The sequence below is a fragment of the Anolis carolinensis genome, chromosome 2 (assembly GCF_035594765.1).
Source record: "Anolis carolinensis isolate JA03-04 chromosome 2, rAnoCar3.1.pri, whole genome shotgun sequence".
Taxonomy (NCBI): Eukaryota; Metazoa; Chordata; class Lepidosauria; order Squamata; family Dactyloidae; genus Anolis; species Anolis carolinensis.
The window spans coordinates 245,368,203-245,396,108 of NC_085842.1; the positions used below are offsets into that span (position 1 = coordinate 245,368,203).

The window sequence follows — 27,906 nt, forward strand, 5'->3', positions numbered from 1 at the left end:
GGACTCAGGGCGGATCACAATGTACATATACATGGCAAACAGTCAATGCCATTAGACACAGACACAGAGGCAATTTAACATTTTCCAGCTTTATGAGGGTATGCTTGATTCTGGCCACAGGGAGAGCTGCTGCTTCATCATCCATTGTGACACCGAGTCCTTGATGGAGTACTTCCTCATTCTTCCGCATGCTGCTGGATGTTTTTATGGTGTCGTAAATTAGTTAAATTAGCCTCCCTGCATAAAGCAGTACCTAAATTTCCTACTCTCAGGTTGCTTAGGTCAAGAACGAGCTAAGCTATTTAATGGTTGGGTGCTCAATCCAACCTGGTTGGCTCAAACTCATGACCTCTCAGTCAGTAGTCATTTATTGCAGCTGCCTACTAACCAGCTGAGCTACAGCCCGGGCCATATTTCTCCTCCATCATTTATGATGCCACATCTCTGTAATTATACAAGTAACTTTAAAAGTTGTACCAGCCTGCAAAAAGAATGAAAATATGCCTCTTTACAATTATCTGATTTTTTTGGGAGGAGGGAGAGCTTATTATTTAAAAGAGCTATTTCAAGCTGTGTAAAATGTAGTGCAATGTGTTCAGATGTTTTATTTACCCATGTCCTATAACATAGTCCTGGCTGTTTGGGGCACATGGAGTAGAAATGTGAACCTAAGTATGCCAGGCTATTGGTAGGTAAGGCTTTGCTATAGTTACCGATTGGAAAACAAGGCAAAATATCTGCTTGTTTTGGTGGCACTTACGACCTCAGCAGATGGGGGAAATTTAGCACCTAAATCGACAGAGCCCCACGCCAACCATCACACGATGTTGTGTGACTTCCCACAGAGGCCCAACTCTCAACCGAGGTGAAAGTGTTTTCTGGGCGTGTTCCTCACAACATGGGAGACTCCTTTCTGGAAGGGCAACAGCTTCCCCCATGTGATGGGGAAAGCATAGTCTAGAGGGAGCTGCATATGGGGCAACAGATTTGCCCTGCTGACCCTCTTCTTTGGCCACGATATGAGGCAAAGTGGGACAATTTGCCTGGCCTTTGTGATGAGGAACTTAGCATATTATGTGGTTTAGCCCTAAGGCAGGAATGGGAAGCGAGCATTCCTCAGATTACAGGTGTCTCCATCCCTTTTATATGTTCCCTGACTGCTGTAACCATCTACATATCCAATAGTATGGGACTGAAGACATGTCCTTCTATCAAAATAAAAAAGTTGTTCTTGAAAGCTTCCAGGAGTATCAGATTTCTTCAATCCACCTCAAATGTGCAGACGATATCTAGAAATTGTAACCAGAAATTCACTTCCAGTTTCAGAAATTGGCCACTTTCTGCAGAACATTTCAACCTTCCTGGATACACCATAAGGGATTTACAGATTGTAGTCCTTGAACAAATAAATTGTGAAGGAAGCTTAGAAAGAAGAACTGCTGAAAGGAATTATATTTACAAATTCCAATCTATTAGTAGAAATATGAACAAAATCAATGGCTTCATGGCACAAGAGTCCTTGGCACTGTACATATAATAAATTGAATATTTCCAAACACCGAACACAGAGAAACTGATTTTTGGTAAGAAAATTTATTACTTTCACACATCAACACTAACTGACCACTGTAAAGATTTGGATCACCTCACCCAATCTTTTGGAAATGTAAGATAGGGGACATGATTTGCATCTTTTTGGACTTTATTGCTTTCTGTCCCATTCCCACAACTATATAATGCACCTAATACTAGCTAGGGCTGCATTCAAAAATGTAGGTTTATATCGTGAAAGTTCCTGCAAAAATAAAAATGAGTTAGTTTTAAAGGTTCTGCTGCCTTTCTTTTCTTTCTCTTCCCTTTCCTTCACCCCATTTATGCTGCCAGGTTTTAACATGGCTACTTCTTTGAAAATTGCTACTTCAGGATGTTTTCCTGTCACATTCTGGATAAAACAGCCTGATATAGATGGGTGAAATTGGCCCCTGCAGTCACTGCATTGCCCCTTCCCGCCTTATGGTAACACATTATGATGATCAATCTTGAATAACAGCTTTCAGTATTTCAGTAGAAGAGACCAATCAGAGAAACCATGCTTTTAGAAAACACTGGCAAATATTTTTCTTTCTCTTTTCTATTTCTTTTTCAGAGATGCCCAGGATTTTGTGGAAAAATTTGAAGGGGCTCTTGGAAAAGGCAAAAACAAACAGTTCTATGCTTTTAAAGTGATGATGTCAAAGGTAAAGCAATTGTTTCTGTGAAATGGGTGAACTGTGATACCTTGTTCTGTCTTTTCCAACTCTATATCATTTGGATTTGGTTGAATGGTCTTTACACACTCTCACAGACATCAGTGGGTTGTGATCCTGTTCACCAGCATAGCTTTACACTTTTTAGATGGCATAGGTAGTACAACTAAAGTGAAATCTGATTCACTCACATTAAAATTAATGTGATTAAATTATGTAGTGTGCATTTAGGAATGTAGTCCTAAGCATATTGTCAAGCACTATACTATGGCATACTGGCTGTGTAATTCCCTTTTCACTTAGAACAGTGGTTCTCAACCTTCCTAATGCTGCGACCCCTTAATACAGTTCCTCATGTTATGGTGACCCCATGAATTGTAATGTAAATATCTGATATTTGGACCAACTTTGGCACAAATACCCGATATACCCAAATTTGATACAGATGGGGATCGGGGGGATTGATTTTGTCATTCGTAGTTACTGGGATTTATAGTTAACCTACAATCAAAGAACATTCTGAACTCCACCAGCGATGGAATTGAACCAATCTTGGCACACAAAACTCTCATGACCAACGTAAAATACTGGACAGGTTTGGTAGGCATTGTGTTTTGGAGATGTAGTTCACCTACATCCAGAGAGCACTGTGGACTCAAACAATGATGGATCTGGATCAAACTTGGCATGAATACTCAATATGTCCAAATGTGAACACTGGTGGAGTTTGGGGAAAATAGACCTTGACATTTGGGAATTGTAGTTGCTGGGATTTATAATTCACCTACAAACAAAGAGCCCCTTGAACCTCATCAACGATAGAATTGGGCCAAATTTCCCACACAGGACCCCCATGACCAACAGAAAATACTGGAGTTGACAGTGATTTAGGGGAGATGTAGTTCACCTACATCCGGACATCACTGTGATCCCAAACAATTATGGATCTGAATCAAATTTGGCACAAATACTTGATACACCAACATTTGAATACTGGCGAGATTGGGGGGAATGATTTTGTCATTTGGGAGTAGTAGTTGCTAGGATTGATAGTTAACCTACAATCAAAGAGCACTCTGAATCCAGTTCTATCAGGTGAGGCTGTTATCTGCCATCAATGATATTATATGTACCCTAGCTGCCACCAATTATAACATATATGCCACCCCTCACCAGAGTCAGCACACAGAGAGACCCAAAAATGGAGAGAAACTCTGACTTATGGAGCGATGCTTAATAAGTAGACAGGACACCTCCTTATAATGAGATACAGAAAGACACGCTGATAACTTAAGGTGAAGAAAAAAAGAATTGTAAAGTTTATTAGAACTTGAACAAATAGTTTGCATATTGGTTACAGAAGAATAACAGGCTGGTTACTTATAATAAAATGGTTCTTAGATTTGACTTCTTCAGAAATATGTTCTCTCACAAGAGAACAATACAGGCTTTTTTTTTTTTTTTAAACCTTACAGTCCTCCTTTCCAGTGACACTAAACTTTAGCACTCTATCCCCTAGAGGCTCTCTTCAATATCTAGCACTTCTCCCCGAAGGCTATTACAACTATTTCCCTTAAAAAGGTTTGTCACTAACATCTCCCAAACTCTTCCTTCCTTCCTATTCAAACTCCACTCCCCAACACCTAACTTTCTGTCTAAATAACTCTTTCTGTCTCTCTGGCACTTCCTACCCCCTGTTGCAACTCCCTCCAATTCCATCAACCAGTCAGACTCCACTATCATATATGTAGCTGCCTGATCTCCCCTTGCGTGGCTCTGCCTTTCCTACCAAGGCCCAGAACTTTCTGTACACACCAACCCTGCAAGGTAGGCCATTCTGTGACACTAGTCCACAATGGATCTGCACCAAACTTGGCACACTACCCACATGGCCAACATTGAATACTAGTGGGTGGGGTTCATTCTAGGAGCTGTAGTTCACCAACACTCAAATAGCACTCTGTACCAAACTGGTGATGGAACTAGTAAACTTGCCACACATACCCAACATGTTAAACTTTGAATACTGGTGGGGTTTCGAGGGGACTGACCTCAGAGGTTGGGAGTTCAGCCACATCGACAGAACAATGTGCACCTGTAACGATGCCACCAGGTTGCCGTGAGAAGTTTACTTTTCCTCTGATGTGTAGTGTAGCTTGACTTAAAAATATACATAACGGAGGCTTGGATGTAAGAAAACTGTAATAGGTTTATTGATGTACAGAAGCTTAACGGTTTCAATGTTTCTTCACTCTTAGAGGTACATTTCTTTAATGGTTACATTGATAACATTCCATGAAACAACTCTCAAGGGGACTATTCCTTCTACTAAACAGGTTTAAACTTTTTTCCTTTAAACTGATGTTTCTTGCTTTAACTGATCACTCTATGCGCTAGCTTCCTCTATCTTTCTGTTAACTTTGTTACAGTACAGACTCCTAGTAGGGTATGCTTCTCTTTGTTACTCAACCCTTGCTACTAATTTAAATAAGTCAACTTGACCTATTTAAACTACACAGGCTAGACGCCTAGACTTTCCTGATTCTCAACACCTGATCACAGATTGACTACTTTCTAAAAAATGTGCCTCCTCTTGCCAAGTGGCAGTTGGCTCCTCCCTTGTTTCTATAGCAACCCACCTCAGAGTTGTCAGAGTAATTTGCAGCGCAGCAGTGGTTGGATGGAGTCAGTGGAACACAGAACGAAGAGACACCCAGAGACGATGGTAAAACTATATACAAGTTTTACTGTAAGCAGTAATAATCAAGACAAACAGACTTGCAGACGAACACAGGACTTGACTCTCACTCTAGGCAGACAGAACTCAACTCTACTCTGAACAGAACTGAACTGATGCAATCAGTAATGCACAAACACTTGTGTCTGGACACTCCCTAGCTCCAGCCACACATCAAGGTCATCACAGCTTCTTGGTAATTAACTCTTTCCAGACTATAGTACACTCTGGATGATGCAATCAGTATGCAATACAGGCAAGACACAAATTTCATTTAAACACTACCAATACAGAAATCCCACATTAACAAGAGTGAGCTGAGCTGGCTACCATCCCCCAAGTAATGCTATCTCAAATACTTACCCTTTTAAAACATCTACCTATAATTAAGCATAACTGTAAATTAAAATTCACACTTCACCACAGCACCCAACTGATGGATCTGGACCAAACTTGGCACAAATACCCAATATGACCAACTGTGAATACTGGTTGGGTTTTGGGGGGGGGAGGACTGACCCAACATTATGGTAATTGCAGTTCTCTCTGCATCCAGAGAACCCTGTGATCTCCACCAATGATGGATCTGAACCAAACTTTGCACACAGATCCAACATGGCCAACTGTGAATACTGGTGGGATTTGGGGAGGATTGATCCACGATTTTTGAAGTTGTAGTTCACCCATACCCTAATGGAAGCATTAATAAAAACAAAAGGAAACACTGACTTTTCCCCTAATAAATAGCATTACAAATTACCTAAGCTACTTCTGCTGCTGCTCCTGATGCTGTTGGGCCATTCTCAGTCCCACATTGCACATGCGCTTTCCCCCCTGCTTTGAAGTGACTCATTAGTGCAAGCCTTCCTCCAGCCTTACGTGCTCTCTCTCACCTGTGCATGTGCACCATGATGCCATGCGCCAAGCACTCCCTTCCCTTAGCTGAGAGGCCAGCCAATCACAGCAGAGGAGGGATTTTGTTGGGAGGATTCATCATCTGTTTCCAAAAAGGAAGAGAAGGACAGGCAGAAAGATCTTCAGCCTTCTCTGCCAAAGGGGTTCCTAAGACCATCAGAAATATGTGTTGTCTGATGGTCTTTGGTGACACCCCTCATGACCCCCCCCCAACGGTCCCGACCCCCAGGTTGAGAAATGCTGACTTAGAAGATCTAATTGGTACTGATGTTGACCTCATTTGGCACCAAGTATAAACTTGGCTAACTTATGAAGACCTTGGGGCTTGGTGATCAAAATTTTGTCTTGGTTATTGGATTGTGGCATTTATTTTAATTATGACAAACTGCTTTAAATACTTGATTCAATTTTAAATCATTTTGTTTTACTTTGGAATCTTTGTCTTTAACACAAGATAAAAATATTTTAACAAATAAGAAACAAACAACTTTTAACACAAGGATTAAAATTGGTAGAGTGAACAAACTTTTGTGTAGCAAAAGTATAACTCAGGACAAAGGGAAAACCCCTGTCTCTGACACCTTTTGCATACAAGTCCCAGGGACTACCCCATGTGGAGTCTCAACACAGAAGCTGTAATGGAGGGGAACATCAGATGGATTGGGAGGAGTCATCTGTCTGCCTTGTGAACAGACAAAGCATGTTATTTGAATAGATATGTGAAGAAGAGACTTGCGATTGTGATCTGGTTTATTGTGATGACTCATGGGCCATGTAGTCCCGTTCCTAGTACTATTGTGGCAGATGAAGAGGAAAACTTGGGTTTCCCACCGTTTCAGCCAGAATTGGAGCCCTTGCACCTGCAGGATGTTTGCCCTCCAGAAGTCAGCCAAACAAGCCTTGGGCAGAAATCTCCCCCGTTCTCTCGCCGGGATAATTATAATCGAGATAGAGGCGCTAGGGAGGCGAATCGCCGAAGCGCCAGAATCGCTGCCAGACAATTAGCTGATTAAGCCTGTTTCCCTTGGGAAATCTTAAGGAGTCATGCATCTGGACACAGTATGGGTTTCACTTCTTGTTCCCCAGGGAAAGTGTTCCTTGGCGGGAAAACAAGATCCTATATAGCTGTTTGACCGCAAGGAGATCCTTGCGGAGTCAATTCGTCAGCTTCGGGAGTGAGATCGTGTGTGGACTACGCTACTCCTGATCCTTGTTTCCAGGACCTTGTTCTTGTTCCAGCCCTGCCTTGTTCCCCGGACCTCGCCATGGATTTCGCCACGGACCCTGTTCTTGTTTCTTGCTTCTTGTTGCCTCGAATCAAGCCTTGTTTGCCAAGAATCTAGTTTGCTCTCCAGCCTTGTTGCCAAGCTCCATTGGACTAAAGGACCCTGTCATTTCCCCACACTTTGCAAGGCAAAGTGTGTGTTTCGGTTATTGGATTATAACTTTGGACTCTAATATCTCATATTGGACATTGATTTCCTGGACTATATTTGACCTTTCCTGAAAGGTCTACTTCTGAACTATATTCTTCACTTGTTTTTATTGACTTTATATATTCCTTTAATAAAGATATTAGATAGATTCTGGTCTCTGTGCATGGTTATTGGTGCTCTGCAGCCTGGGTCCTGACATTTATCTATAATCAGTAGGCTTGCTCAAATAATTCGATTTCCCCGTTACCCGTTATTAATTCGTTATTTTCGTTTGTTTTGAAGCAATATACGACCTTGATTGTCCACACGTCTGGATATCGCGGTTTCGAATCGCGAGAGGCCGTTTTTTCTTATTTCTTCGTTTTTTTCGTTAGGAAAAAAAAGCTTTTGCAAATCACCCAAACTCCTTTCCTTTTGCCCCTCAGCAAAAGGGGCGTCACGGGCTCAGCCAATGGGAGGGGGCGAGGGGGAAGGAGGCCGAGGAGGAGGAGGAGGAGGAAGACGGAGGGGGGAAATGGCCGCCGCCGCCGCCACCTCGCCTCAGCTCAGGCCTGGTGTCTCTCTGGTGCCGGGAATGGAGAGACCGAGAGAGACAGAGAGGGGCCCGGCGGTGAGGAGGAAGAGGCCCGGGATGTGAGGGGGTGTGGGCCAGGCCCGTCCTCGGCTGCTCCCGGGGAGGGAGGGAGGGAGGACTACGACTCCCAGGGGCCCAGATTCGCACCCTCCCTCCCCCCAATACAGGTCTCCAGTCCATACCACGCTACATGAACTTGAATGGATACTGTGGTTGTGTTGTCGAAAGCTTTCATGGCCGGGATCACACTGTTGTGGTATGTATTCCGGGCTCTATGGCCATGTGCCAGAAGCATTCTCTCCTGACGTTTCACCCACATCTGTGGCAGACATAGAGGTTTTGACGTCTGTGCGAAGCTAGGCAAGTGGGGTTTATATATCTGTGGAAGGTCCAGGGTGGGAGAAAGAACTCTTGTCTGTGGGAGGCAAGTGTGAATGTTGCAATTGGTCACCTTGATTAGCATTGAATAGCCTTGCAGCTTCAAAGCCTGGCTGCTTCCTACCTGGGGGAATCCTTTGTTGGGAGGTATTAGCTGGCCCTGATTGTTTCCTGTCTGGAATTCCCATTTTCTGGGTGTTTCTGGGAAGGTAATGGCACTCCATGTAGTCATGCCGGCCACATGACCTTGGAGATGTCTATGGACAACACTGGCTCTTGGGCTTAGAAATGGAGATGAGCACCAATCCCCAGAGTCAGACATGACTGAACTTAACGTCAAGGGATACCTTTACCTTTACCTATACACACACACACACACACATAAGCAGGGACTATACACAGTATATATCACACACACACACCAATTTAACAAAGTTTCAGCCACAAAAACAAAGTTTCTGAAGTAGAACAATGACTTTCACAGTAAAGACAACCCAATTTAACAGGAAATAAGACTTTCAAACCAGGAACAGATTTCTGCAATTATTAAAAAATGGTTTATTATAAAAGCTATGAAAATTCGCCAAAAATCAGAGGATAAGGGAAACGTTCCAAATTTTGGTGAGCTATCAGTGTTAAATGTGTTCTACCACTGTACCAAGTTTGAAGAAGATCACTCAAAAAATGAGGGTGGGAGAGTCCTGTAAAGTCCTCTCCCTCTGTGCTGTTTTTGGGAATTGCGCATGCGCGTCCGCCATTAACAAATTAATTTTGAAAATAACGAATTTTTGTTAATTTCGAAAAATTTTGGGGGCCAAATTCGGAAATACCATCAGAAACGAAAAGCTGCCCCCCTCTAGTTTTGAAACGAGTTTAGAATCAAATTTTTCATGGATCGATCAAGCCTAATATTCAGTATGTATCTTGTTCTTAAAAGGTGTTTCCCTCTGAGTGTGATAAGGTCCTCAGAGTAATTTAGATGATGAAAAATACAGATGAGGAATCAAGATGTCAAAGTTTAATTATTTATTTCATGAAAAATAGAATTCTCAGATCACCCCAGTTGGAATAGTGTAGAACATGTAAACATTTTAGATAGAAAAGTGTGGAGCCTAAAGAAACAAGATTCTTTCCCTGATTACTTGGTAGAACATTGGTTTCAAGGATCTCATCAGATGGGTGGGGGAAAGTGGGGGAGAGCAGAGAAAAGTGAACCCATCTTTCCCCATCTTCAGGGATGGCTAGCCATCCGATGTGCTTACCATGCCTTTTGTCAGGACCCAGGCTGCAGAACACCAATAACCATGCGCAGAGACCAGAATCTATCTAATATCTTTATTAAGGAAATATATAAAGTCAATAAAAAGAAGTGTAGAATATAGTTCAGAAGTAGACCTTTCAGGAAAGGTCAAATATAGTCCAGGAAAACAATGTCCAATATGTGATATTAAAGTCCAAAGTTATAATCCACTTCACCGAAACACACACTATTTGGCAAGCAATAGTGTGGGGAACTGTCCATAGTCTTTGAGGCTTAAGGAAGTGCCATAAGCATCTCACGAAAATCGTGGGATGATGTTCCCAAACTAATTTCTAACAATTTGAATTGTTTGCAGGTTATAGATTTTGTTGATTTAGAAAATTAAGTAAACAGGAGGATTTACATTAATGTAAAAGAGAATATGTTGAATGTGTTTTGCTTATACTCTGGTTTCTCTTCAGATTGTATAAATCTTTTGCCTTTTGAGGGTGTTTTGCTTCACTTTTTTCTCCTCTCGTTCCCTAATGTATCACCTCGCTATTATTATTTTTTCAGAAATGGATAAAATTTCAACGTGATTTTGATAATTTTAAAACAGCCTGCATACCCTGGGAAAGGAAAATAAAAGAAATTGAAAGTAAGTGATGGGGAAACAGAAAAAAGCAGAATTGATATCTTGCTGAGACTCAATGATGAATGAAAGCTCCTGAGTTCAATAAAAATATTCACAATATTTCTCCTATAGAATTTTGGAATTGCTTTATACCAAAACTGACTTTGTTCTAACAAGATCAATAGTGTCTCTTCACCAGTACTGGTGAATGCAGTACCCACCCTTCTTCATCATTGACTATGGTGACTGTAAATGATGGGAACATCAGTCCAAAAACATCTGAGCTTCACACACTCCCCTATTCTACACAGATTGATAGCAGGCGTCATTTCATGCTACACAATTATGATGCTATAGTTTTGCTTTAATGGCAATGACAACAAGCTATTGAGTCTTGGGATTTGAGGTTTGGGGGAGGGTATTTAGAATTCCTAATCAGAGAGATTCTCTGATTCCTCACTGAACGACATAGTCAGAATTCAATAGGATGATACCATGGATTAAAGTTGTGAACTTCCATGTGGAAAGGAAATGTTCAAATGTGCCCATCCCATTTACATAGTTTTACTGTGAATCAATGATAATTATCAAATGTAATTTCCTTGAGTTATAATTTTAGCTGCCCAGAATTGCAAATTTACTCAGCCCTATATGCAGTGCTGTCCCTAGGCAAATTTTAAGAGTAGGCAAAGAGAAATTTTGCACCCCCCCCCAGATTTTTGCGCCCCCCTCCCCAAACCAAACCTCCCCCTCCCCAAAACAAAACTTCACCTTTTTGCTGCTACCGCCATGCGGCCCACACGGCTTGGCCCCGCACACCATGGCGCGCAACTCCACCCACCACGTTGTGTGGCTCTGCCCACCATGTCGCATCACTCCGCCCACCACGTTGCGCGACGTGGTGGGCAGAGCTGCACGGCATGGTGGGCGGAGCCGCGTGATGTTGTCCTTCCTGCCTGGGGGAGCCAAGCCATGTGGGCCGCATGGTGGTTGCAGAGAAAAGGGCCAGACCACAGCGAAAAGGGCCAAGCTGCAGTGAGAAGGACCTTGCTGCAGCTGCCATGACATTGTCCTTCCTGCCGCGACCTGCACCTTGCCGCCATGTGGCCTGCGTGGCCCCAGAAAGGACCGGCCCCAAGCCGAAAGAGGCGGGGGGTAGCGCCATCATCTTGGGGGGCTTGAGGGCACCCCCCCGGACGATGGCGCCACAGGCAAATGCCTCCCTCGCCTGGCGGGTGGACCACCTCTGCCTATATGCACTAAATAGTCTTGAAAAGATCTGTGTCTCTCAGAGGACTGGAGGCTATGTTTTGATAGGAGGAAGGAGAAGTGAAGATGAGGAAAATATGTGGGTGTGTGAAGGCCAAGTAGTCAATGAACACAATTCAAAATATTATAGGAGACATATATTGAGAACATGGTGTGGATTGTGTTGGAAGGTGCCTTGACTTGCAACCGCTCTGATTTGTGGAATGTTAGTAAATCTGTAGTTGTATTAATTATTTTTGAAGTTCCTTTAGAGTTTAAATTCTATTGTTTTATATGGTCTCTGTGATCATTAATCTATTTCAATTTTGAACCAATTAAACTTTTCAAAAGATGCTGCAATTTCCTTACAATATACATTTACACATTAATAACCCATACTCATGTATGCATTGACTGGGAGCTCCCCATAACTTTACCAGATGAAGCAACTGAAAAAAACCATGTATAATTCTTGAAAAACATTTATATGTGGTATATAGCATGTTTTATATGTATTCAGAGACATAGCTAGGTTAATCTGTCTCACTATAAAGGGAATCAGGTAGCACTTTTGAGACTTAGAAACACCATGACCTTTCATGGATTTTAGTACATTTATTTGTATGATAAGGACACATAAGCATAATTTCTTTCTTCCTTTCTTTTGACGGGCAAAATAATGATTCATTTGCCATTTCATCTCATTCATGTTTTTTAGGTCACTTTGGCTCTTCAGTTGCATCTTATTTCATTTTCTTGCGCTGGATGTATGGAATAAATATTATTCTGTTTGGGCTGACTTTTGGTCTCATCATGGTGCCTGAGGTAAGGATGATTCACTTCATATGGCTAGTCTGTTTTGCCTTTTGTTTTTAGATTTAATTGTCAGACAGGAACATGGTTCAGGGTCATTGATTCAAGTCTAAAACAGTGGGAACAGCAAACATTTGTTTAAATTATTTCTCCATGCAGAAAATCAGCATTGAATCAAGCTGTGATGTTGTAGATGTGGTAAATATTGAGCAGTAGAATAGAAACTGTGACCCTGTAAATGTTGTTGCAATATTACTTCCAACTTCCCTGACTACAGGATGGGGTTGATAGAAGATAGAGTCCAATACCTGGTGGGCCACAGATTCCCCACATGTATACTTACTGTTGCACTTTTTCTCTTGGTTGTTGATACAACATACACTCCAGTTATCCCCATCTACCATGGGTAAATTCTTTCTTCTGGTATGCACAACTACTTTATGAAATACTAGCTGTGCCCGGCCACGCGTTGCTGTGGCATTGTCTGGTGGTGTTGGTGAGACATTATTGAGGTAGTGGTGGTATTGAATGTCTGTTGTATGGTTGTCTTTATGGTTAGTATGCACACTGAAGTGGATTATATGACAGTGTGGAGTCAAGATAATCCAGTTCAAAGCAGATAATATAAGATTCTAAATGGGTTATATAGATGTGGAAGGGCCTTGAGTCTACACTGCCATATAATCCAGTTAAAATCAGATAATCTGTGAAAGAGGCCTAAGTGAGGCCTAAGTCTTCCTGTCCCCTGGGCTGAGTAGGTTTGCTAGGAGACCAAGTGAGCGGAGCTTAGCCTTCTAACTGGCAGCAATTGGATAAAAACAATTATTCCTCTCCCTCTAATTAGGACTTTATTTTTCTTTTTTTTGGTTGTATCAACCTAGAGGCATGGATGAGGGGTTGTGCTGTCAATTTTTGAGATTGTGGGGTGTTTACTTTTGTTGTTTTGTCCGCTGCCGTGATACCATCACTCTTTTATATATATAGATAATTTCCATTCTATAGGATGGCACTAAAAGACATGTGACATGTCCAAAGTTTCAAAGCATGGAAAGGTTTGTTGTTGTTGTCCTCCTCTTCCTTCTTGTACTACAACTTCTAAGATTTCCTAGACAACACGGTCCATAGGAACTGAAGTTCATTTGAAGCATCTTTTAAAGCTGTGTAGGTTCTGTTAGATATAAGGCTTCGATTCCAGGACCTTATTTTACAACTTTATGGAAATGCAGAAGAGGAAAGAAAAACAAAGATTAATGCTGATACAGATAAGCAGGGCCTGTGTGATTTCACCCAATGTTCAGTGTGGAGTATCTGAGAAGTCAATCTCTGATGATGCATCATCTGAGTTCATCCTTAAATTCACTTGAAGGAAATAAAGCTCCCAAAAGTAAATGCAATTAGATTTGCATATGAATAAATACTTGGTGAATGATTCTTCTAGTTCAAAAATAAGGCGCCATGATGTAGAATTTTGAATGTTAGATATTTCACTGATGTGATTTGCTATAAGGTGTAATTTTTCATCTCGATATTTTCAATATTTTTAATGTTAAATTAGCAGAAGGGAAACACTAAAGCAATTAAGACCTAGGAGAGGAAGCTAATTTTCCACTTGTTTTCATGCTGTTATTTTGTTTGTTTAAGCAAGGGATGGGGAGGACATGGTCATCCAATTTCTTTGAACTACAGCTTTCACCATCCCACACTATGCTGGCTAGGTGCGATGGTAGTTATCTTTTCTCCTGGATCTCCCTGATTTAGACTACATTTATAGTTCTGAATATTTTCTTCTGTGCTTGACTATAGGCTTTGATGGCGAAGCCATATGGGAGCATACCAAGAAAAACTGTGCCAAGAGCCGAAGAAGCAGGTGCTATGAACTTTGCAACTTTGTGGGACTTTAGTGTAAGTGTGCACCTTGTAAACTAAAATATCGATTTCACTCTCCAGCAACTCACTGCCCAAGTTCCCTAAACTGGTGGGTGGATTTTAAGAAGACAGAATGAAAATGCATAAATTCTAAATCGTTTTGGGAATAGCAGATCAGATGTCACACCAAATCTCCATAAAACTTTCCAATTGTATGAAAAAATGCTTTATGTTGATTTGTCACTGGGATTTCTCATGTGTACAATAAGATTGAAAGGGGGGAAAGGTGAAAAATAGCTCATTCGATGAATCAAAACACTGTTGAAGACCTGCCATTTTGTTTTCTATTTATTAAGTGGACACATCACAACACAGAAAGCTCCAAGGCCACCATGTTCACCTAGTCCAGATCAATTCCATGGTGTAAAAAACAACCACAACCCACTGTAGGTGGATTTGATGTATCAGAATTATGCTGAGAGATTAATTTGGCTCTCTGTGGATTTATGGAATAACAAATCTGCAAACAGACAGTGACAAGAGAACTAAAGAAAGCTAAATGAGAAGAAAAAAAGAACTAAGCTCCCAGTCATGTGTTTCACATCTTTTTAACTGTAGGGATCAAGGATATTATTCACATCACCAACTGCTATGGGATTTATAGTAACCTACATAGCAGAATGTGTAAAATTACTGTGAGAATTTTCTCCAGTTATTGAAAGTGCCATGTGGCTAATCCTTCCTACTTGTCCTTGTTGGCAGGAAAAGAGGAAGCAAATTACTGTCGGGCTGCTGGGTCTAATACTGATGAATGTTCGATTATTTTGAGGAGTAAGAGATAGGGAGCTGATACTGTGGGTCCTTGGTATTCACTGAAGTTTGGTTCCAGGACACACTCCTCTCCCCGAAGGCTAAAACCTTTTTATTCAAACAGGCTTTTAAAGATGAAGGTGTTTGATATCTGTTCGGGGGGTGCTATAGTTTTTAACGTTGAATATGTTTGGTGGGTTTTAATTGAATGTTTTAATACTGTTTGTGTTTAATTCTGTTTTAATGTTTGTATATTTGTATATTTTGAATTGGAAATCAATGCTTTTATGTCAAGCTGCTTTGAGATCCCTTTGTGGAAATAAAGTGGGGTTAAAATAATAATAATGATGATGATGATAATAATAATAATAATAATAATAATAATAATAATAATAATAATAGCTATAATAATAATACCGATGATGATGATGATGATAATGATGATAATAATAATAATAATAATAATAATAATAATAATAATAATAATAATAATAATAATAATATCATGAACTCCTAGAAATGTCACTTGAAACATCATCCTGAGTAATGAAATATTATGAAAATAGACTCCTACTTGCTCAAGTGGGCTACTGTCCTTTTCTGTATGGGGAAATAAATCTTTCTGTGCAGTTGTGAAGTTCCATGAGTAACAAGAATGTTCTGGCTTAGCAGGTTGGGAAAATTTTGTGGAAGAGATCTGTGAGCAGGAACTGGCATGAACACAATAATCTGTTCACAGATTTTCTATGTAAAATCCATATTCTGATGTAATCTCTTTCACATCTGTTCCTCTGTAGAATAAGAATATTACATCAAAATTGGCTCTTAATTGCATATTAAGCATAAATTAATTGAACATAAATGCCAGCAAAGGTATTGGCAAAGAACCATAGCTCAAAATAGAAGCTGTGATCAAAAGAAGCATGGTTGATAGATCTATGCAATGTTTTTCCATATATTTTTTCTTCTTAAAACCTATGACTGTGCTATATAGCAATCTCATATTTAAAGGCAATTGGAGTTTAAAATGGTGTTTGTGCTATGACAGAAATTGCAAAGTTAAATATCAAAGCACCTGTGTTTGCTCACATGCACTCAACTGCATATCTACCAGTTCACATATGGACAGTTCCTAACCTATAACCATTGTTTCCAAAATTATTGTTCTGGCATTTTACAACAGGGGCCCTCCAGATGTTGATAGACATCTCTCATCAGTGGCTGTGCTAGCTAGGGCTATAGTGGTTGCAGTCCAATGGGCCAGTCTCCCAGCCCTTATCTACTGAGTGTCCTATGCAGTGTCAGTGGTTGTTCTGATGTCAGTGTACTGGTGAATCTGCTTACAGTTTTATTATGGAATGTAAAGAAACAATTAAAGGTATTGAAACTAGTTCTTCTGAGTTCTTCAGCAGCTCTCAAAGTTCAGGCTAAAACTAAAACTATAGCCATAAGATCTATCTGTTTCAATTTCACAGAGCTGGAAGGTACCAAAAAGGCCATCTTCTCCCATTCCCGGCTAGGTCTCACAAAAGCTTTCCTATTCTTCTCCTGGCAGTAAAAATGCAATGACAGCTAACTGAATTGGTTGCCCAGGGTGATTATTTCACTCATCTTATGGTAGGGCAGGCCCTTAACAAGCGCATCATTCTGGTGATAATAGACATGTGTTAATATAAGGTTGAAGCTGTGCCAGTGCTATTTACCATTGTGAGTAGTTTTCCATTTCACTACTTTAGGATTTTTTTCGTGTCAGGAGCAACTTGAGAAACTCCAAGTCACTTCTGGTGAGAGAGAATTGGCTGTCTGCAAGGACATTACCCGGGGGACGCCTGGATGTTTGATGTTTTATCATCCTGTGGGAGGCTTCTCTCATGTCCCGCATGGAGAGCTAGAATTGACAGAAAAGAGCTCATCCCACTCCCTGGATTTTAACCACCAATATTTTGGTCAGCAGCCCTGCCGGCACAAGGGTTTAACCCAGTGGTTCCCAAACTTATTTTGCCTACCACCCCCTTTCCATAAAAATATTACTCAGCGCCCCCTGGAAAGGGGGGCATGGCTTAGAGGGGTGGGCGTGGCTCCTGCCTAAGAGGGCGTGGCTGAGCCTCTCCCCTAGTCCAAGATGCAAGGCTGGGAGGGGGAGGTGGGCGGGGCCACAAATGGGTGGCCAGGACGAACTCTGAGGCAGGGCTGAGCTTTTTTCCCTGTCCTATGGCACCTGCCAGGACACAGGGGGCAGGGCTAGAGGAGGGGGCGTGGCCTCTTCCCAAGTGCCTGACAGGGCTGAATCTCTATACCCCGTCCCCGTGTTCTAACAAGCGCCTCAGGGGAGGTATACAGAGGCTCAGCCCTGTCTCGCACTCTTGGGAAGAGGCCCCACCCCTAGCCCTGCCCTTTAGTCCTAAAAAGCCTCTCAGGAGAGGTATAGAGGTTCAGCCCTGTCTCGGGCTCTTGGAAGGAGGTCCCGCCCCCTTCCCTAGCTCCGCCCTCTGTGTCCCAACAAGCGCCTCAGGAGAGATATAGATTCTCAGTCCTGTCTTGGGCTCTTGGGAAGAAGCCACGGCCACTCCTCTAGCTCTGCCCCCTGTGTCCTAACAGGTGCCTCAGGTGCTCAGCCCTGTCTCCGGCACTTGGGAAGAGGCCCCACCTCTCCCCTGGCCCCGCCTCCAAATGCACCTGTAGCCATCACCGCCCCCCTGGATTGCTGCAGCGCCCACCAGTGGGTGGTAGCGCCCACTTTGGGAATCACTGGTTTAACCCATTGCGCCACCAGGGGCTCCTCACTACTTTGGTGGGACTGAGGAAAAATCTTTTCCCATCAGTTAGGCATATCTCCAAGATACAATGATTTTGTTATGATGTGACAAAGTACAACACCCTTATACTCGGAGGATATATTCCCTGACTATGCATGGATATGTGAAACTGTGTATAATAATGAATCCTATTACAGTAGAGTCTCACTTATCCAACACTCGCTTATCCAAAGTCTGGATTATGCAACGCATTTTTGTAGTCAATGTTTTCAATATATCATGATATTTTGGTGCTATATTCGTAAATACAGTAATTACTACATAGCATTACTGTGTATTGAACTACTTTTTCTGTCAAATTTGTTGTATAACATGATGTTTTGGTGCTTAATTTGTAAAATCATAAACTAATTTGATGTTTAATAGGCTTTTCCTTAATGCCTCCTTATTATCCAACATATTCGCTTATCCAACATTCTGCCGGCCCGTTTATGTTGGATAAGTGAGATTCTACTGTATTTGCAATGGGAAGTATGATGGAGGTACTGAGAAAAGGGTCCAACTTGTCCAGGAGGCCCTAAATCAATCCGCAGAAATCCTAACAGCTGGTAAACTGGCTGGGATTTCTGGGACTTGTAGGCCAAAACACCTGGGGACCCACAGGTTGAGAACCACCACAATAAATGAATAACTGAAAAACTGAAACTGTGGATAAATGAAACCACATATATTGGTTCCTTGGAAACTGGAGTCATACTGTATTGAGACTTTCTTCTTTTGAAACAAAACTTTTTCTAGTATTGGCATAAAATTTTGATAACTCCCAAAATAGGTCTTGTATAAGAAAAGAATAGAGCTCAAATAATCTAGTGTAATTGCTCTGTTTCAGTCTCTTACTGCTGGTTTTGAATTTCAATATTTCTTTTAGTTTTTCTGGTTTCATGCTGCCTTGCTAATATTTTAAATCTGGATCTGTGATGTTTGTGCTAATTTGCAATTACTCCAAAATGGAAGCCTCCCTTGAAATGCTACAAAATTGAAAGGCAGGGAATGTTTCAATAATAACAACTAAAAGCTGATAAATTCAAACAAAGCACAAGGACAATCTCTTCCTTAAATGCTGCCGATAAAATAACACAATAAAGGTGAATATTCTCAGTATCTTTTTCTGTGATGCCTTATGAATTATTCCCCAAACAACTTAGGAATCCTGCTGATAACCTTCCATGCCAGAAATCATGGTGATGCACTGAAATAAAAATAAACAAGTAGAGGAAAGATAGGTGAAAGGACTAAAGATTTTCCCTCTCTCATGTTGCTTAGTCACTCTGGCTATTGCCATTATTATAGGTGCTGAGCAGACTAATGCCATTTTCAGGTCCAGTGGGCATCACAGGGCCAGAAGGATGGAGGCAAGGCAAGGGATGTGGTCCAGTGGAACTGAACTGGTTCTGGTGCTGCTTGGCTGTGTGGACATGATCCAGAAACTGGACCAGCTCAACGGCTGGCTGCTCGCACCAGATTAATCCTGATCCCACCATTTATGGTCAATGTAGATGCATCCTCAGTGGGGAGGAGAAGAAAATAGGATAGTATCTTATCCTTTTCAGTAGGCTCATGCAGAAGCAATCTGCTTCAGCCTCTCTTAGCCTGTGTATTTTCCTCATTAGTAAATTTGTCATCTTAGCCACAATCAGATTTCCTGACCACACATGCTCCATTTTTCAGCTATGAAATATTAGAAGATATGCCCTGGTTTAGCATCGTGGCTGCTTTGGCTTCTGATGAGGAGAATTTTTTTAAAAAAAACAGGAATGAAATTAATAAGCATACATTTGCATGTTTTTCAGTGCCAAACATTATACATCTAGCATAACAATTGTTTAGGGCATTGTCAGATAGGTGGCAACTGTAGTATGCATCCTTCACACACCATTGATGTACTGCAAATGATTAAAGCGCTAACAACCGAAGAGTCTGATAATTCCTCAGCAGAGGCTGTTGTGAATATCCAGTGCAATAGAAGGAACAGATAGATAACCATTTTAGAAATTTATTAATATTTACTTGTCATGTATTAATATTTCATTTTCACCACAGCTGGGATTGCAAATGAGGCTTAGTAGAGAAAGACTCTGACTCATCTCAGGCAGCCTGACAGTCGCAATACATCAAATGTATGGCTGGCGATTAAATGAAACAGAAGGATGTTAGCCTATTGACATTTTAATCTACTAATGGTTTAGTTTTAAGAAATCACCAACAGCTAAACAGCAGAAGGAAAGGGAATAGATGCATTTCACTTGTGTGTGGACTAAGCCCCTTTGCATTACCACAGTCAATTAAAGCCCTTTCCAATTCATTTCTGAGCCATGGGCAGAACACAAGGGCAACACAATGAACTCTGGTGTGTGATTCGAATTCATTGTGGCCACTTGCAAGCTTTCAGCCTTGGTCCACCTTAAAAAAATGGAAGAAACGTTTGTCCAATTGTGTCAATTATTTTTGATTGCTTGTGCCAAACATATTATACAGCTTGTTCCTTAATACTGGAAAACAGCAGTGATTTCATTTAATATAAATGTTGTTGCTTCTGATGTAAAGCAGCTGTAACGCAAACCTACCAAGAATGATACTTGTCCAAGTGAGCTTTCATACCTGAATTGGAATTTGAATCTTGGTCTCACAAACTCCTAGAGAAGTGACCAAGCCACCAGACCATGCTCTCTCCCTCCATACAATTAAATGATAGTCATCCCTCCATAGATACTGTACCATGTGGATTCTATATTCATAGCTCGAAAATACTCCCAAACCTAACAAAAACAAAAACAACAACAACAACAACAACAACAACAACAACAAAAACAAACCTTGAATTTACCAATGTATGTAAGGGACATTATTATACCACACCATTGTATACAAGGGAACTTGAGACCCTAGTTAATACTAGGGATCCGGTTGCAGGGAAGCAGTCTGGCATATGTGTGTGTGTGTGTGTGTGTGTGTGTGTTTATCATTATCAGATTTCTCTTCTGCTTTTTAGACCCTGCACCTAAGAACACCATATGAAATTCATGGGGTCACCATAAGTCAACAGGCGATTTGAAAGTACACAAATACCTATAACTTACAAAGTCCATGATGACTTATGTAGGCTGTATCCTATTTTACATTCCACCAGGATATTTAAGATCAATCAAGTCTGCCCTCAGTTCTGGAGGGTTAATCTGTTATATCCACCACATGAATAAAATTTAGCAACTGGTTCATATAATGAACCCCAGAGCATATGTTTCATTTTCTTATAGAGAGCTTAATCTCCATTTAGGGAATCTGGCATCTGTTGTGACATGTTGTCAAAAGATTGGGAGTTTAGACAGGAGAGGGTTACTGAAGCCAGGATCATGACAATGTATTTTCAACTAAAGTGAAGAGAAGGACTCTACAGCTTGCAATGCTCTTGCCTCAGAAATAGTGACGACAGGGGATGTATTCTTTTTACATTTTCAGTTTAAGTCAAATTTTCAATTCCCTCATCAATGTGCCTAAATGGAAAACAGTTACTCCATAACAGTTACATCACGCTTCTCAGAAGATGCAAAAAACAAAATACATACATTTGGGAATAAACACAAAATGCATACAGTATAACCCCTTTATCCATGGACTGAATATCCACAATTTGTTATCCATTCTCCAAAGTTATTTCTGGAAGTATTGGTGGGCCGCTTTAGGGCTTCCGGTGCTATTACATGATATGATTCCAGCCCAAGCATAATGAAAATATAAAGTTTACTATTATCCTCTGTTTCAGGTATTCTTTGGGCCTGGGTGGACAGGAGTTATATTGGGATCTTCTCATAGATGTTTGATTGATTTGACTTATGGCAGTGAAAGGAGAAAAGCCTATTGAACAACAGGAATGACAAAATCTCCTCTCCCTAACTGCTGCCACTATATTTTGTTCATAGAGTATTCAGTTATTTGGTTCGACCTCAGGTCGATGGAACTAAAGCAAAGTAGTTCCTGCAAGGCTCAAGTCAGTACACAATTGCTATGGGAATGTTGTGTGAAGTATTTTACTCTTATAAGAAATAAATTCCTAAATTCCTTCCTCTTTTCAGGGTTTTGCACAATATTCCGTCCTCTTTTATGGCTACTACAATAACCAGAGAACAATTGGCTGGCTGAAGTTCCGACTGCCTCTGTCCTACTTTTTGGTTGGAGTTGGGGCCATTGGTTACAGTTTCATGGTTGTCATCCGCACGTAAGTTTCCTTTGATGTGAAATTATAAAAAATGGAAAGGTTGATTAGCATTGGTCTGGGTGGAGGGACGAGTATGAAACCCTGACTGTTATTTAGTGTTTAGAAGCCAATATGTATGTATTCCTTCTAGAAGGAATTCCACAGTGATGAAAAAGGAACTTTTCCTAAAATAACATCACATTTTCTATGGAGCTAAGAAGTGTGAAATAAACCTGTAACAAAGGCAGCATCTATGTCAACATTTTTTTTTGTAAAGCTCTACATCTGGCAGAGTGTCAAGTAACACCCAGAAATTCTAGTCTTTATCTGCACTTCTTGGGGAAAACAAATGGTGAAGAATCTCTCTCACACAAAAACACTGTGTAGCAAATGGCTATCTGCAGGATGGCAGTGGTCAACTAGTGCACACTTGCCTAGCTGTTTTCAAGCATTAGACACAAAAACATTAAAATAGGGATGAACATCCTATGATAGAAAGTATAATTTCCATCTCTTTGTCTCTTTGTTTGTCACAGAATGAACTAAAGAGGACTCCTTCTAATTTTTTTGACCAAGATGTTATACTCTATTATGCATTTCCAGGAGGCATAGTTTTGATGTGGAGCCTAATGATGCAAGAGTAGTTTCTATCTACATGTTGAACATCATAAAGAGAAAAGTCATATGCCAATGGTAGAATATATGATTTGCATGCAGCAAGGGGGCCCTAGATTCCTTCCCTAGTAGCACTGCCAACCACCTTTTCACATGGGGGAGCCCCCCCCCCCCGGCGCTGTTTTGCCAACAAATATGGCGAAATGGCAGGTGTTAGGGGCAACTCTGTCATCCCGTGTGTCACTTCAGCATGGCGATGCTTCCCCTGGAGGAGGTGTCACCCAAACAGGGCCTCCATGTTTGGGGAGAAGCACCCAAGGATGCTTCCATCCTGGTTGGGGGCGCGGCCTCCATCAGAAACTACAAAACATCATGTGATGGTTGCCATGGGGCTCCAGGTGCTTCCAGACAGTCCTCCTGGCACGTAAAAATGACATGCCAGGAGAGGTGGGTGGCAAGAATCTCCTCACCCCCCTCCTTCTGGTGCATCATTTCTACATGCCAGGAGGACTCCAGCAGTACTATAATGGTGGCCGTGTAAGTTGTTTTAATTTTAAGGGCTTATTTTGGATGAATTCTGGGTGTCTGGGCACCCTCCTGGAAGTTACCTGTAGGGCATCTAGACATCCCCCTGGGGAAAGGTGTGGGGATGTAAACATGTGCCAAAGTGGGTTTCTTTGGGTCTTGCCCTCTGGCATGCAAGGCTAAGTCTAAAACCTGAGACAAATACTGACATTTAGATTTAGTTGCTTAAACATTTTCCAAAGGCTCTCTGCAACTAACTTTGTTATGTCTCTGGACTTCATCACACTAGAGCATCTCTCCATTTTAAATTTGGTTGTTGCCTCCTGCAAAATTCTGGGGTCTGTAATTTAGTGGGGCCCAGGACCTCTCTGGTTGAGCAGTTTAAAGGCCCCTATCTAAATTATAAATCCCAGAATTCTGCAAGAGGCAGCAACTGGATTTAAAGTGGACAGTAGCTTTACTATGATGAAGTCTTAAGTTTAAGAGATGGGGAGAGGCACCTCCAAACAGTGAGGTGGAGGACACACACACACACACACACACACAAAAAGAAATTGTGCCCATAGCCCATTGGGACTGAAAGGTTAGTCTGTTACATATCGATTTTGTACATGCTCAGTCATAAGTCTTTCCCATCCATTAATGTGTATTTTTAATCTGCATGAAATCTTATGTATATATATGGAATTAAATGTATTTCCCCAAAGAAATATATTGTAAACATACTTTAATTCCAAGGTATACATTATCTGAAGGTATTGCTAACACATTTTGATATAGCTTTGAAACACATTGTAAAATCTGGAGAAGTGTAAAATCTGAAAGATGTCTGTGTTAGAAAGTACGTGTTATTCCAGGAACTGCAGGTCAAATAAGTTCAAATGAGAATCTGCAATGACATTTCGCTAGCTGTCTCTTTATATCTAAAGGTAGAGAAATTGTACAGGGAGCCTCCATCGCAAGAGAAATCTCGAGTGGCCCTTCACTTATCAATATTGTTTCTACTGTTATTTTTGCCAACTGAGATCAGGTTCTAATGGCAATGAAAGTCTACTTATTTTATCACTTCATCACATGGACTTTTTTACCAGATGAAGGACGCATCCAGCACAGTTCGGGGACGGAGCCCATCAGATCTCATTAAATGATGTAGAGCTACTTTTGGTGGTGTTCCATCCCCGAATTGTGCTGAATGCATCCTAAGAAGAGGCAAGGAGAACATAGAGGGCTTCCCGTGTTCTTGTTGCTAGCAATGGAGCAAGTGAGGTGGGAAGCCAGGCAGCGACGGTATCCCGTGTGATGAGGAAGGCATCTCTGTAGGTGGTGCAGAAAACAGGGTGATGGATCTCTCTGCTGCCCACCAGATTTGCCACACTGGTGAATTCTCCTACTGTTGCTCGCATTAGGCAACTGCATCTAATGAGGTCCCTAGTCTCTATTTCTGAGGTATCACTAGATACATGGGGGATCGGCTCTAGGACCCCTCATGGATACCAAAAAGGTGAATTATTGTGTTCTGTATTATTAAATGGCAGTGGCATGCACATGGATACTTCAGTTTGTTCACATCACCACCATTTTATGTACACAAGGTGATGATCCACAATCTGTGGAAGTTACAGATCCAGAGGGTCCACTGTATGCTTTATTAAAGAACAAAAACATTTCATCATAGAAGTTACTCTTTTTTGACCCAGTTATGATGAAGCCATTAAAAATATTTCTTTGATAGTGTATTTGTGAAGATTCTTCCAACAGAATCCTCTCAGGGAATTATAGCTACAAGTCACCCTCTTAAAACAAGTAAAATCAAATCCTTGTGGCCCTATCCCTGAGGAACAAACAAAAGAATACCCTTGGGCAAGCATGTTCTCTATCTGCAAAATTTCCATCTGGCCACAAGATAATCTTGATCTATATTTAGATAACCTTAAGAGTAAATCCTCTTATATTCTTTGGCTTGTGGATAATTTCACTGAAAACAATATGATAAGTGCAAAACCTAATGGAGCTTTTTGTTTGTTTGGCTATTTTTCTGCCATTGCCTGGATAGATAGCAAAACAAAGAAAAGAGGAAGGAAAGGGCAACAGTCATTCTGCTGGCAAAATTCAAGACATTGTTGGAGTTCCCATCTTTCCAGTTCTGACAGTTGATTTCCATTCTGATGATGCTAATTTATTTTTATAGTGTTTGGGGTTGCTCCTCAATCACCTTTTATGCAGTTGTGTTATAGTCTCTTAAACAATCCCAATTTACTTTAAAGTCATTTGAAGAAGGGGCCCTTTTTTCATTTGCAGAAACAGAAGGTATAGATGGCATGCCAATGACCTGCTTTGTGCACAGAAGGTTCCATATTCAGTACTTAGTATGTTCATTTGAACAGACTGGTAGCAAGAGATGTGAAAGATCTCTGTTTTAAGACCTGTGAAGAACTGCTGCCAGTTTGAAACAAGCAATGGAAGATTGCTGAGGGCCCTAGCACACTATGCCTTTATAGCGCTATTATTCTACTTTAATTGCTATGACAACATCTGTGGAATTATAGGTTTGTAGTTGGGTGAGGGTCAAAATCTCTTTTGTTGAGAAATCTAAAGGTCATTCTCTAAACTATAAGTCTCAGGATTCCATGTTGCTATTGTAGTTAAAGTGGATTAATAGTGCTATAACATTGTAATGTGATAGGATTAAGGATAGGGTTAGAGTTAGGTTAGACAAAGCCATCCCAAACCGAGGACTCACTGCAATAATATTAAATACTTTAGTTGGTGGGGCTTTTGTTGATCAATTCAAACTGATCTCATATTTCCTTCCATTTCTCAGACAGTCACCTATATAGAGTCAGATACTGGAAAATGTGTTATTTTAATTAACTTGATTGATTAAACAATTAGTCAAGCCACATAATTAATTTTCTAATCTATTAATATGCTTTACTCAGTTGACAGTCTTTATGAACTAAAGTAGAACTTAACTTCTTTCTCTGCTAAGGTGTAAGAAGAAATGTTCATACCTTTTCATCAATTTTTAACAATCAATTTTGGGACTTTTTAGAATGGCAAAGAATGCACATGATGACGGTGGAGGTGATGATAATAGTTTTAACTTTAGCTGGAAAATGTTCACAAGCTGGGATTATTTGATTGGCAATCCTGAAACAGCGGACAACAAATTTGCATCAATAACAACTAGCTTCAAGGTAATATATGACCTACTGTTTGCTCAGTCTGAGACCAAACATTAAAGAATATGATGTCATCGAATGAGGTTATAGAGTTGTAAACATGATTACACAGTAAAATCAATGCCCTTGTAAATCAGCAGATGTTTTCTCTTGCAATGCAGAGCAGACAGCAAGTTTAATCAAAACATGGCTGGAATTGCAGTGTGTGTTATTTTATTGTTTATTTAATCTCCTCCTCATTGGGAGGAGAAAGTGGAGAGCTTGCCTCTCCTGCCTCCCAGCCTCCTTTGCAGCTCATGTAACCTGGTAAAAAAAGGTTACCCGCCCATCTGGAGAATTAGGTAGGTGACTGTTTCATTGCTGTACCAGAGGAAGGAGGTGGAAGGGGACAGCCATTCTGCATCCTTCTGCCTACTGAGCCTGGGGAGATATGGGATGGCTGTTGAGACAACTGTAGCCAAGTGGTTTCCACTTGGAACTGGCTGCAACTGTTTGTACTGTCCCTAACTTGAGGAAGAACCCAACTCTTACCTCACAGTGGGTGATCACATCATGCACCAGCCTAAGTGGGTCATAGGTACCTTTTATCCTGTATTTTGGCAGATAGATCTCTGAAGCTGCTCACAAGAAGCTAACTTTAACAATTTAAACAAACAATTAAAAGCAGTATACAGTTGGCCTTCTACATTTTCAGGGTTCACTTTTGTGGATTCGGTGATTTGTGGATTTGATTAATATGTTCTCCCTAGGAATCTCTAGATTCTCCAGTGTGATCCTATGAACTGTACCAAAAGTTGACCATGGAGTTGCACTGGCAGACCTAGGAATTCCTAGATATGTCACTTTTCAAGGGAATTGTAAGTCCACCTCCAGCATGAATTTGTAAATCCTCCAGCATGAACTTCCAATATATGCTGACCATAAAGCCATGCTGTAGGATCTGGACATTCTTAGAGGGATGTTCTTGCAGGTAAAAAAAAACAAACAAACTTCTTTTGTTCATAATTTTACCAGTTTAGGGAGGGGTTCCTGTATCCTTAACCCCAAGGAATGTGGATTTCTACAGTATTGGTGCCACTGGAAAGAAAGCATGTCCTGGATCCTAGCTACGCATATGTTGAAAAGCTATGCGACATGAAACAAGCCCTCTAATAATGAATAGTGGGTGGACAGACTTATGTGGGAGAAGATAGTTTTTTTTAATATCCTGGACATGGGGCATTTTGTCCAATATCATGTGTCTTGTCAGTCTGTTCATTTACAATGAATGTTTTTCTTGTTTGTTTCTAATAAGTACAGGAAGCAATTGTAGAAGAACAAGAAAGCCGAAGAGATGAGAACATTCACTTGACCCGTTTCCTGAGAGTTCTTGCTAATTTCTTCGCCTTGTGTACACTGGCTGGGAGTGGTTACCTCATCTATTTTGTTGTGAGGCGATCCCAAAAATTTGCTTTGGAAGGCCTTGAAAATTATGGCTGGTGGGAGAGAAATGAAGTTAGTTTCAGCTTGTTTTCTAAATTTAATTTCAAAGAAGTGGGAGTAGAATTATAATTAGAGATTGGAAAAAATTGTCATTTTTCCTCCAAAATTTACTGTCAATCATCACTTTGATCAGGGATGGGGTTAGAACATAGATATGCAAGGTTAATTTTTAACAACAGAAGATATCAATTTCCAAC

The 27,906-nt window shown here is 40.9% G+C and overlaps 1 protein-coding gene across 1 annotated transcript in view; it reads left to right on the plus strand.

Annotated features, from left to right (window-relative positions):
* The window catches only part of tmc1 (transmembrane channel like 1), an 89,196-nt gene that overhangs the window by 23,298 nt on the left and 37,992 nt on the right, over positions 1-27,906 (plus strand). Inside the window, exons 5-11 of the mRNA XM_062969406.1 lie at positions 2,147-2,237; positions 10,103-10,184; positions 12,127-12,233; positions 14,025-14,123; positions 21,784-21,926; positions 26,098-26,242; positions 27,527-27,721. Coding sequence (XP_062825476.1) covers positions 2,147-2,237; positions 10,103-10,184; positions 12,127-12,233; positions 14,025-14,123; positions 21,784-21,926; positions 26,098-26,242; positions 27,527-27,721 — 862 coding nt within the window. The remainder of the gene's footprint in view (positions 1-2,146; positions 2,238-10,102; positions 10,185-12,126; positions 12,234-14,024; positions 14,124-21,783; positions 21,927-26,097; positions 26,243-27,526; positions 27,722-27,906) is intronic.